Consider the following 12,677-nt stretch of genomic DNA (forward strand, 5'->3'; position numbering starts at 1 on the left):
AAATCATCGTTTGACTCAACCCGACCGGACCAGTGTTGTTATTGTGGTTTTTCTCTTGTCTCCATCCCCAATATTTTGAACCTTAACAATACCTACATACATATCATATGTGGAGTTAGAGTCAGGCTGATATTTATTTATTTATTTTTTTAAGATAAAAAGCAGAAAATAGCAGGCTAAGAATTGCTAGATAATATTAATAATCCAGGTTAGGCTAGGGGGTGTTTTTCTTTCTGTCTTTTTTCCAGGAAAGGAACAGATTCAGACAAGCTTACACGTGGATGGAGTGGAGCAGAAGATCCCCAGGGGGAAATGGCAGGACTTCCACGTCGCTACCCAGAAGAAGAGAGTCATAAGAATACTTGTTTTTGTTGTGGTATAAAACTGTATTGCCCGCTTACAGGGGTATCCTTTTTGTGAAGCAGCCTGCTGGTTCACATCCAGGTCCAGCGCACTGTAACTTGTAATTTCAACTGCTAAAGAATGAAAAATGGAATTAAAAGCAGTTGTAAATGAAAGGAAAAAAGTGAACCTGTTGGGGTTGCAATGACCAGGAAGTATTTGTTGTCAAGTTGATGTAGTTCCATGTCATAGCAGAAGGTGACACTACTAGAGCCAAAGATATGATGTAAGGGTAGACAAAAAAAAATGTAGAAGAACTAGAATATGAGGGAATGGGATTGTTGTTGGTGTTAGCTAAGAGGATGTAATAAAGGCAGGAAGCAGAGATGAGAAAGGACTGGTTGTTGAGAAATAAGTAGAGAAAGAAAAGAGGGGTGAGTAAAAATGTTGAAAGCGGATTATAGAGTAGGATAAAGGTGGTGGCTGAGCAGGTGTTTTCCCCAAGTGCATTTGAGTGCAATTCGTTTTGGTGCTGAGGAGCATGGCAATAAATGTTGCATTCATGGGGATCCCGGAAATTTTTTTAAGCATTTTATATAAGTTTGCGTACACGGTCTCTGCATTAACAGCTTTAAAACGACACAGGACGTCACATTTTTATAAGTATTCAAGCTGACACTGAACTTTTGTCAATTGAGGGCTGAAGTTGTAGCTTAGCAGCCACGTAACACAGCTACACGGCTAGCAACACGATTACAGTCACGTGGCATGAATAGCAGTTTGACATGCAATCTCATTTCTGTCCGTTTTTACAAAATTAAAATCTCAGTCCATTACGCTGAAATGAGAAAATGACTGCAAAAAAAATCTTATAAGACTTCACTAAAAGCTTCACTAAGAGGGAGTCCTAATTGGACTTCTTTTTTCTTTCTGGCTCCTAGATAGTTATGAACTCACCTGAATGGTTGTGATGCCAAAGGCAAGTGGTATCACAATGCTGTATGAGACCTTTTGTTTTTGGCCAGGATTATTTAGAGATTCACTTGTTCCCATACATTACAAAAAGAATTTCTAATCCAACAGTTGAAAACAGTCCTCAAATGTTATCTCACATCCAAAACTAGGAGTAAAAGGTAAGAACGTATCCCTGTGTTGGTGTTGTTCCTGGATCATTAAAGCTGATGTTGGTACGGGTTCAAAAAATTTAACTGGTTTTCCCTCTGAGTGGTTTTACTGTACTTTAGTTAACTGAATTCTATGTATTCCATAAAGCTTTTAACTGTATTTTATTTATTTATTTTTTAGTAATGTCTTAATGTGTTCTTTTTCACAGTGAGCATGCCTGCACTGCAAAACAAACTGCACCAATGAGAACAAATCAAATGATTTAAGCAGAGAAACAGAAAACAAAATAACACCAAATTTTGTCAATACATTAATTCTCAAGCTTCTTTGGGATGCTCCCTTTAGGGATCGCCACTGTGCATCATCGGCCTTCAGCTCACTCCATCCCTAACATCCACTTCTAATAAATCAACCCCTCTGCACGTCCTCATTCACTATATTCATGTATCTCCTTCCTTTGATATCGTTCCCATTTCCTCCTGCCTGGGAGCTACATCTTCAGCATCCTTGTCAATACATTTAATAACTGTACTTTTTAAAAGGAGTCTTAAACCTTTATGGATGTTTGGTACCAGCAGATTGCTGTTAATCCAATGATTAGCACTAAAATTTTACAAAACATTTGATAACAATAAAGTTTTAACAAACCAGTCCCATAGTTTTAGTGGAAAGACTTTAGTGGAAAGGACACAGAAAAGGCACAGTTACAGCAGATTCTTTCTTCCTGTTCTGTTGTGTTTCACGATTTAACCCTCTACAAATAACAGCCAAAAACAGAATGACTGACTAAGGTTTTTTCATCTATTCAATATTTGGGTTTCCTTTCTCCTAACACACTGTACAGTTCAAATTATGTACTCTATATTCAACTCTTCTAATACATTTGGCTAATTTCCAGTTAGTGTAGAAGTCTTCCGAAGCACCTCCCGTTAAACCTTCGTCCAGCTCTTCAAGATGCTCCGCGCTGCGTCGAGAGTACTATCTTGCTGTTAAGAGAAACGGAGGAAAAATAAAAACTGCACCTCAGCCAAGATTCATCTTCACTGGATAATTTTAGAGGTACTGCGTTTATTGACACTTTGTGTGTTTACCTTAATGAAGCAAAGGCGAATATATTTCTCAAAGTCTTTCGTAGACTCTTCTCCAACAAATGCTGTAACTGGAATGGCTGCTAGTTTCTGTGTAAAATATATATTTCCATTTAAAAAAACAACAAAAAAACCCAACATTTTAAAAACATGTTGCTTCCAATATAGTAGAATGAAGAAATATTTACCTTTTCTTTAATCATCCACTTCACAAACTTGTAGTCATAGGCTTCATCCTCATCCATATGTGAAAGGTCCTGATCTATAATGAACACAGAGAGGGGGGATATACATTTTAAGGGTAAGGAACAGTCTCACTGACCAGTCGTCAGGTCAGCAGATCCTTACTGGGTTATTTTTGAGGTGTTGCTGCTAGGGCTGAACGATTATGGAAAATAATCTAATTGCGATTTTTTGCCCCAATATTGCGATTGCGATGCGATATGCGATTATTTTTTAAGGTCTTTGTCTTCTGTATTATTAAACAAAGACAAGCAATGTGGCTTTACCACACTCAGTTTTTCGACATCTGTGAACTACTAGACAGTCATTCAATTAAAAAATAATATTAAATAAATAAAACTAATAAATAAAAAATACACACATCTTACTGATCTCTGCAGTCAGTAACATTACACATAAAGTGCAAACATAATAGCAATTGTATAAACACACACACAAACACGCCTTTAAAATTTAAAGGCGTGAAATTGGACGGTCTAGCCTTCTGATTAGCGTCACCGCTGTCTCGGTGGAGTTTAATAAACTCGGCCGTCTGCTTCTTGCTATCTAAAATATAACCAGACACTGGTGTAAATTCTCGACTGTCTCATACTTCTGTTTAATAAGTTTTCTGTTTGACGTTTAGTCAGCTGTGTGAAAACCAAGGAGGAACCCACCCGGGGGATTAATAAAGTTTTATTTTATCTAATCTAATAACTTTAATCTCAGCCAAACCGATTTACTCACGAACAAACAAAACACTGAAAAAAGCCCAACAATAACATTTTTAGGTTGTCTAAGTGACTTATATATTACGTTTAACCCGAGCAGCGAAACTCCGCGGTGATCTGAAAATGATGTGCCGGGAGTTGTGCCGTTCTCGGCCGCATCAGTAACCCTCGAGCTCCCGGCTAGCTGTCGAGCTGGTGGGTAGCAGACGCCTCTGAAAACGTCGAAGCACTTTTGCAAATATGGGATATCTTGATAAACCGAGCAGATATTTGATGTTTACACTAGAGCAGGGCGATATGGCCAAAAATATTTATCACGATATATATTTGAAAATTTGCGATAACGATATAACCGACGATATAATTGATGCGAGACAAAATACAACTCCACAACATTACTAGCGCAAAAAGACAACCTTCCATTTATTTTCACTTAAACAAGAAGCTGGTTTTTATGTACATTAAAGCATTGTAACAGTGCAAATGCAAATTCCTTGCTGAAAGTTTAACCAAAAGGCATTTCCAGTAGAAATGGGCTGACATATCCTGAGCATAACCATGTATAATATCCACTGAAGTTAAAAAGAGGTGCTTTGCAACATTAAACTGCAGTGTGCAGTACGTATTTTTCGGACCATAAGGTGCACAGGATTATAAGGCACATTAAGCGAAACAAAGCAGTCCGATAAATCAAACTTTATTAAACTCATTCTTCTTGCTTCCTCCACTTCTGTACCATTGATTCATTAATGTTGAATTCTCTGGCAGCTGCTCTATTCCCATGTTGCTGCAGTATATTAATGACTAACCTCGTATTGTGGATGGATTGTCTCAGTTGTTCTCCTGACTGAAGTTTGGTCCGTTTACAGCATCCTGCCATGCGATTGCATTTGTCTCTAACCATGAAGAACCTTCACGTTAACTTTTATAAGTGGAAAAGTGTTAGTGTTGGTCCTCCAGCTTCACTGTTTATGTTATGCTAACATAGCTGTGTCGCTAGCGATCACGTAGCACATCATTATATACCAGCTAGCCCAACTTCAGTAACCCTACAAACGTCACTGCTGTTTAGTTTCCTGTCTTCATTTATGTTGGAAGTGATAGCAGAGCTGTACGTTTGATTTTTTTTCAGAAATCTCTCAGTCAGAACATGCAATATCATGCTTAGGTAACTAGCGAAACTAGCGAGCTAACTTCCGCTAGCTTCCTGCTAACTTCTAACTCCGTTAAATGTAATAACTTTTGTTTTCATGGATGCCTGGAAGTTAAACTTTATAGTTACACCTGGTAAAGCAGCAATGCTGATCGTTTTATTAAAGATGAAAGAATTTAGACAGTTTTTAACTCTAAGTGATGCTGCAGTGTTGTTTGACCTGAAGAATACGGAGTTTAGGACCCAGATTACTCCCAGATTTAAGAGCATCTTAGTCCGACAAATATGACAATAACAACGGCCGCTTGCATGTTCTGCAAAAAAATGTGCTTTGTTGTGTATCTGACGGACAAACACCAAACCAGTTCCACATCACTGAAGTTGCACCATTTTTACAAACCAATTCTGGTTCATCTGTTTCACTCAACAATCGGCCATGTGCGTATGAAAACAAAGGCACTGCGCATGCGCGTTTTACTCCCATTCTATCGCGATATTTCATTTTCCTATCGTTGCCTAACATTATACCGGTATTACCGTGAACGGTATAATATGGCCCAGCCCTAGTTTACACTACTACTTTCTCGCCTGAAAATATATTAAAAGTTTATTTTGTGACCCAGAAAGATTAGTATGAGTAATTTTAAAACTTAGTAGCGGCCGCCATTGCTGGAAACTGGAGTTTGGCTGGGCCGCGCTATGAATTCTGGGATATGGTAGTAATTTGGACAGCCTTCGGCGCGTCGCTGTGACGTAATCGGTCTACAAATGCGGCCTCAGGAGGATGCAGCCCATGAATTTGGACATGTCCAGAGTATAATCGCAGCCTTTGCGGTTAGAAAATTGCACTTGATCATGTCGCGATATTATCGCAAATGCGATATATCGTTCAGCCCTAGTTGCTGCAGCTTGGGGGTTTTTCCAGCCTATTTCTTATGAAAATTACATTTAATGAATAATATATTTATACTCAAATCTCACTTAACTGATTGCAGGTGATCAAGTACACACAAAACATGTTGTAATACTCTCCAACCACTGTACCTGTCTGGCCTTACCAACTATGCCTACCGGCTAATTCATGGGATGGCGTTTGGGCTGGTTTTGTCACACAGGCATGGGAATCTGTTCGATCTAGTATTCATAAGTTATCCACATGACGGTCTACATATGCAGGGTTCATACGCATTTTACAGGGTCAAATTCAAGCACTTTTTAAGCACTTTCAATGTCCATTTTCAAGCTTTTCCAGCACATTACCAAAAAAAGAATGCATGTTTAACTTAGCATCACCTCAGTAAGGCCATGTAAAAATTAAAACAAAAAATGTTATTTAAAAATGTCCTTTGTTCCCGTTTGTTAAAACATAGAAAACTGCACCACCAGGGAAATTTGGTAGCACAAAAAAAGTGGCTATTCTTTGTGCCCATATGGATCAGTCCCTCTTATTACATTATTTCCTTAAGCCTTAAGTTGGTTAATTAAGTATCGGACTAATGTTTAAACCTTTTACTTGAGTGAACTCACATTACTGTTACTACTAAGTAATGTTAGCTAAATTTACAGCATATTCCATAAATCACCATGCCATAACTAACTGCCATAACAGCGCTGACGTACTGCATCACACTCAGTGCATTTCAATCATTTCTCCAGCAAGTTTGATAGCTAGCAAAATAATAGTAATAGTTTTGAAAATTTGCATGTGTTATGTACACATTCTCAAAAATTATTTACTAGGACTAACCTATCATGTGACTCAAGAGCGCAAACTCCGCCATTGTCGTTTCCATCAAACACTCATTTAAACAGCAATCTCCAGGCACGTTAGCGCACTCATCCCCGACTGTCCGGGGGGAGGGGCGGGGTCACACATTGAAACAGACTGACATGGAGAGGTGCTAGGCAGCCCAGGCGGAGAAATTTTACTTTTAGACTTTGTGACTTATTTTATTTCTCTAACTGATAAGAAAACTATTCGGTCAGTTTTTTTGTGGTAAATGAAATACAGTTTCAAGTACTTTTAAGCACCACATCTGAAATTCAAGCACTTTTCAAACCTTGAAAAGACAACATTAAAATTCAAGCATTTTTAAGGGTTTCAAGCACCCGTCGATCCCTGCATATGCATACTTTATCAAACTTGCAGTAATAGATTTTCTGGTCACTTGGGGACACCAAAAAACAAACGGTGTACATGACATTCGTTGTGTGAAGTTTCGTTTGAGTCACTCACTGAGCTCACTGCATATTAAAAACTCCTTTGGGGGAAGATATTTTTTAGGGTTAATGATGTAACTGTCTTTGTTACATCAATAGCAACCGTTGGTTGAGATTACTTTCTTTTTTGAGTTAAAGGAAATGGTAAATGGACTGGTTCTTATAAGGCACTTTTCTGCTCTGCCTGGATACTCAAAGTGCTTTATACAACTAGCCTCATTTACCCATCCACACCTATTCATACAGACACTTTTTCCTATAGAGGTTCTTTATATCTAAAATTCACATGTTTGGCATACAGACTGGCGCAGCCAGGAATTGAAGCACCATCCTTCCAGTTAGCAGAAGAACTGCTCTACCTCCTGAGCTACAGCCACCCCAAAGCACACAGTATAAATATGAAAACAGAAAATTGTTAACTAGACCCAGCTGAAGTTAGAACACAATACCAAACTGTAAGAAACACAAGTCACATATAACTAAGTGTTTTGCGATGTCAGTTTAAAATTGCAGTAACTCACTAAGAGCTGTGACATCCACGAGCATGAAGTAGCCTCCCTCTGGGATTACGGGAGTCATGCCAGCCTCCTCCACAATGGCAGCCAGGCGGTCCCTCTTTCCTTCAAGTTCATCTGCCAGTGAAGTGAAATAACACTCAGGCTGATCCATCAGCTCATAGTTTAGGAGTAAACCTTGTGCCACTGCCTCCTGACAAGAAAAACAACTTTAGAACTGAAGTACAATCAAGAGCCAGCATAACTGGGATGTTTGGTGGACTCGCCTGCAGAGGTGTGGGACAGGTGTACAGGGAATTCTGCATGACTGTCTGAAGATGCTTCATCAACTGCTCAGGTCCAATAGACCAACCAAGCTAGAAGATACAAATGTCACAACAAGGTCAGATTAGTGATTAAATAAGTCATCGTTAAATAATAACATGGCTTAACACGACTTACCTTCCATCCAGTCACACTAAACGTCTTTCCTGCACTGCCAATAGTAACAGTTCTATCCCACATTCCAGGCAGAGTTGCTGCAGAGAGAAAACAATGTTGAAATGTCAAATACAAAGTAAAAAGTAATTATGTGCTTCAACAATTTGGTTCACAGTCATAAAGGTAGAATTAATAATTTAAAAACACATAGGAGCAGGCGCCAGTTTGTGAAAAAACGTCATTTTGATGCACAATCTTGATTACGTTCTTCGAGCTGGACATGGCCGTCGCTCCTAACTACATTTCATGTTTGTAGCTGGAGAAATGCCTGTTGACCAATACACATACCAATTTTGACATGCTGGTGTCCCCTGTAGACGAGCCACTCATAAACCTCATCACTGAAGCACAGAGTGTCATGTTTAATGCAGAGGTCTGCGATCATCTGCAACTCGTCTTTGGTGAAAACCTGCAGGAAGAAGACAGGAACGAACTGGTCAGAGCAACGGTCATCGTCTCAGTGGCTTTTTCAAACACAGTGACAGATAACTTAGCTGTGTGCTTACCTTTCCAATGGGATTGTTGGGAGTGTTGATGATGATGGCCTTTGTCTTAGAGTTGAATTTACCTGCGAGCTCATCTGGGTCCAGAAACCAGTCAGCGCTTGTGATCGTCTTCTTTCCAGACTTCTGAAATGTTGATTTGTGTTAAAGGTACTGACATCTGCTAACATCCTCAGGCCGGAGCAGCAGGTAGACAGTGCTCCATGCACTGAATTCAGATGAACTCTTTACAGCACAGCACATCTTTCTAACAGTGAATTTTCTCTTTTCTCATGTTAATAGTTTAATTATATGTTGTACAGAATAGGTTATATTCTTTTTTGCAGGTTGTTTTAAGTTGTATTTGGGGATGCAAACTAAACACATGGCCATACTTACAAGTCTTAGCGGTATCAACACAGGCTTGCCCCCGGCCATACGAACCATAGGTACATAACAATCAAAGAAAGGTTCAATAATGATGACCTGGAAGAAGGGAAATTACACAGTGAATGCGCTGGGAGAACATTTATGGATGTAAATATGAACGTTTGTGAATATGAAGCACGGGAGCGAAGTCCTCACCTCATCCCCTTCTTCCACTAGAGCTTGGATGGCGCTAAATAAGGAACCATAACCACCAACCGTGACCAGAATTTCTTTTAAGGGATCAATCTGACGTCCATAGGCCTTCCCATACACCTGAGAGAGGGCCTTCACCAATGATGGATGCCCCTTTTCAATAAACACAGAGCATAAGTGAAAGAACAGAAAAACCATAATAATGCAGTATTCATTAAGATGGTATGGGAGTTTTAACACACGAAACTCTGCAGATTGTGATCCACAAAGACATACAAAGCCTCTGGTGTACTGGTTCATCCTGTCAACTGATGCGGCCTTCGCTAGCGCTTCCTTGACATAAGAAGGTGGAGGAATGTCTGGAAAGCCCTGGCCCAGGTTAACAACAGATGGGTCGGCTGCCAGTGCCGTGAAAGCCACCCTAAAGTAACACAGGAATAAAGCTTCACTAGAAACAACAGAAATTAGTACATATTTCTGACCAACGGGCAAACAAAGGGCATATTTTCATATTTGAAAGTGGTACAAAAGTGGTCTGTTAACAGAACTCCTGCCGTCTCTTACAAAGACATACAAATGCTTTACTCACCAGACGTTCTTGTCCAGTCCTTCAATTCTTTTGGCATGTGTGTGCCGTGACATCATTACGTGCTGCAACAAAATACAAAACAGTATGACAGGTTCCACTACTTAATCATTTCCAGTCACCCAACATAGAAGAAATTGGGGTGGTGGTAAAATAATCGTTAACTAGCTCGATCTTGAGAAAACATCAACGTTTCAGGACTTTGCTCGGTGGCTGTGTAGCTTCTCCAGTTATACATCTACAAACATCGCTAACAAATCAGTTCAATCAGTGCATCCTGCCGATTAACAACCACATATCACATACCCTCTGTGGCTCAGTTCAAATCTTTTTAAAGTGCTGTTACCTGTGAAGTAGTAAATGTCTTTCTGCAGGTTACGTGAGCTGATCGACATGTAAACCTGGAGCAGTTCAGGACCTGTCGTGCAATGCTCATGCTGCACAAAAAGAAAGGCAATTAAAAGAAAGTGAGATAGTTTACTTCTGCTTTCCCAGTATAACCTGTAGCTTTGTGCAATACCTTTGCTGCTGTGACTATGACTTTGTGCTGAGTTAGATGCCTCCACATGGATGAACTGTGGTTTTATCGTTCTAGTAAAGGACAAAGTCCTGCTTTTTTCTTCTTTTATTTTTTAAACAAGACATCAGTTATCACCGACACCCCAAACTGAAGAATGTAGTCTGGCAAATTAACTGTTAAACGCTGTTTTTGCTTTGTGCCTTTTGGTGAATTTACTTTCATCAGATCACTTTAAAAAGAAAAAAATAACCTCAGGATTTCAATGCAAAGAAGTGCAGCCAAAAATGTGGCAAGACAGATTTAATTATAAGATTAATTATCTGTAACTGGATCGGGCAATCTTCAAATGTGGTAACAACTATTAATGCACTCAATGTAATACTTTTTAAATTTGTAACAGGAGAATTATTCTTTAACAAATCAATTCAATACATTCATAACAAAATTAATAAAAGGACAATTTTAAAAACACTTGCTCTTTTGCATTTGTTTCATACACATTAAGTTTAGCAAGACATCTGCGTGGTTATCTCGGATCTTTACATTCTTCTTAAAGTTCATTTTCAAACTTTCAACTTAGGGCTTTGATATTTTCTGCACTATGGTCAATACATTGCAATAAAAAAACTAACTGCCTACAGCTGCAACAGTAGGTGGCGCAGATGTTCTTCACTTCAGCCCACTGTCCCATCACGGGTACTGCTGGGCAATACCGGGGAGATATTATCCGGTAGGGAGACGCTGAAAACCCATGAACCGGTTTCACCTGCTGATTTTCCCTCAGTCGGTTTATGCAGCTCTGCTGGCTGACATAAACGTGGATGTTCTCAGTGAAACATCTGAGTCATGTGCTATCGTGGGCTGCAGATGAATACACAGCACCAGCTGGCTGAAGCTAACGGTAGCAAAAATGCTGATTTAGGGATTAGCTGCTCCGTTAACTTCGCCTTGCTATATAACCCTCTGCTGACAACCAATGCTATCAGCCCTTCTTCACACATCACATACCATGCAGTCGTAGACGTTAAGGCACTGGCTCTGCGATCAGAACTTACTTAACACTTACAAACAGGTCCAGCGGTCAGGAGGAGGAGGAGACGTCACTGCTGCTGCGTTTAAAGCTACCGGAAATTTGCGAGTTTTAACTCTTAGCGACACTTAGTGATATGAGTAAATGGCTCGACTCATGAGGAAAAGCAATACACACTTTATTTAATTTTTAGAAATCCAACGAAAGTCACTTAACACTTAACAGCATGAGGACCGTTAAAACTCCTAAGTTCACGTTTCGTCTTCAATTATTTGTTTACGTAACGGACGTGAAGGCAGCACTTTACTACCACACAGGCCTGTGAGGTGACGTTTGTGTCACGTGTGGGGTAACAAATAATGATTTCACCTAAGTAGTCTTTGCGGTCACTTTTTTTACTCTGTCCATTAGTTCATTATTAAATGAGTCGGCATCTATAAGCCAGTTGATGCTGTTAATGTCACGTTTAACAAAACAGCCACCACATCCAATTAAACAGTCCTGGGTGGATTGTTTATGAGTCTGTGCCGTGGCAATGTGTAACAAGATATGCAGGGTTGTATTTGGAAACAAGGTTATCGAACATTTCTGGGTGAATTGGACAATAAATGCAGTTTGGGGCTACATGTCAGCCAGTGGTCTTCTGGATCTTGTCAAAATTGTTGGCATTTTGAGCATCGACCATGCAGTACTATCTGGAAAGCATCTGATTGGCAGTAGTTTAATTTGTTCCTTATGAAAATGGTCCCAAACACGCTGCCAATGCACTAAAAGCATACATAGATAGAAAACCATACAACTGAAGACAATCAGGCATGGGTTGGCCACCCTGGATCCAGGACCTCACATTATTGAAGCAGTCTATGATCATCTGGACAGAAAGTGGAACAAAATGTAGCTAACATCGAAACAAGAGCTCTGAATGTCCTGCAAGAAGCCTGGAGAACTATTCCTGAGGAAATTACCGGAAAGCTTGTCTAAGAGGTCAGGCTATGATGAAGAATAAACGTGGTCATACCATATATAGACTTTTAAGCTCATTAAATTTGTACAAATGCAGTTTTTGCCTTACATTCTGTATTTCTTTGTATGTTTGCAGATGTTCAACTAAACCTGTGCACCTATTTTACATTTTCCTAGGAAAATATAAAATAATGAGGGCTGTAATACTTTAATTCTGTAAATTTTAGTAAATGAGTGTTTATTTACTGCTGTTATTATTTGGAAAAACAACATTATTTTCTATATTTTATATTAAATCAAGGTAGGAAAACACAGAGGAATATGGGATGCCTTGCCAGAGCTTTTCTCTGGCTTATCCCTATTGAATTTTCAATCATATGTCCGTAGGGATATTTGAAGACATTAAATATCTGACCGCCTTTCTGAGAAACCTGCCAAGAAAGCACTTTCAACAGCACGTTGCCTTCGGATCAGATTTTTATTGCTTTATATGATTTTTACAGTTACAGTAAACTTTGTGTTACATCACTTTTAAATCTCAACCCCACTGATTTTCATGGATTTATTTCCAACTATTTCTTTCCTAATAAACCCATAGACTGAGTTGTCTTCAAATGGATTACATTTAATCAGGAATA

General features: G+C 39.3%; 1 protein-coding gene across 5 annotated transcripts; it reads right to left on the reverse strand.

Annotated features, from left to right (window-relative positions):
* Positions 1 to 1,611: 1,611 nt before the first annotated feature.
* LOC146680488 (kynurenine--oxoglutarate transaminase 3-like) lies at positions 1,612 to 11,195 on the reverse strand. Of its 5 annotated transcripts, none has more exons than XM_085448675.1 (14): positions 11,102 to 11,195; positions 9,873 to 9,963; positions 9,530 to 9,591; positions 9,217 to 9,361; positions 8,944 to 9,093; positions 8,758 to 8,844; positions 8,383 to 8,505; positions 8,165 to 8,285; positions 7,838 to 7,914; positions 7,663 to 7,752; positions 7,403 to 7,589; positions 2,744 to 2,817; positions 2,559 to 2,645; positions 1,612 to 2,453 (listed from the first exon to the last, which is right to left on the reverse strand). In XM_085448675.1, exons 2-14 carry the CDS (start codon positions 9,960 to 9,962, stop codon positions 2,397 to 2,399), a joined length of 1,350 nt encoding a protein of 449 aa, XP_085304801.1. In that variant the 5' UTR covers position 9,963; positions 11,102 to 11,195; the 3' UTR covers positions 1,612 to 2,396. The 5 variants fall into 5 exon arrangements, with proteins under 5 accessions (XP_085304801.1, XP_085304806.1, XP_085304802.1 ...); XM_085448680.1 differs by having other exon boundaries at positions 11,113 to 11,189; XM_085448676.1 differs by having other exon boundaries at positions 11,055 to 11,119.
* Positions 11,196 to 12,677: the final 1,482 nt, after the last annotated feature.

The sequence above is a fragment of the Copadichromis virginalis genome, linkage group LG23 (genome assembly GCF_057382275.1).
Source record: "Copadichromis virginalis isolate Kocher_CV1m ecotype Utaka linkage group LG23, C_Virginalis_male_GT1.1, whole genome shotgun sequence".
Lineage (NCBI taxonomy): Eukaryota > Metazoa > Chordata > Actinopteri > Cichliformes > Cichlidae > Copadichromis > Copadichromis virginalis.

Excerpts from the sequence above, each read along its gene's own strand:
- LOC146680488 (XM_085448675.1), bottom strand. The coding sequence starts at position 9,962 with ATGAGCATTGCACGACAGGTCCTGAACTGCTCCAGGTTTACATGTCGA. Across the intron at positions 9,592-9,872 it reads AGACATTTACTACTTCACAG|CACGTAATGATGTCACGGCA; the intron begins GTAACAGCACTT and ends ATTTTGTTGCAG. Across the intron at positions 2,454-2,558 it reads TTCGCCTTTGCTTCATTAAG|CAAGATAGTACTCTCGACGC; the intron begins GTAAACACACAA and ends TTCTCTTAACAG.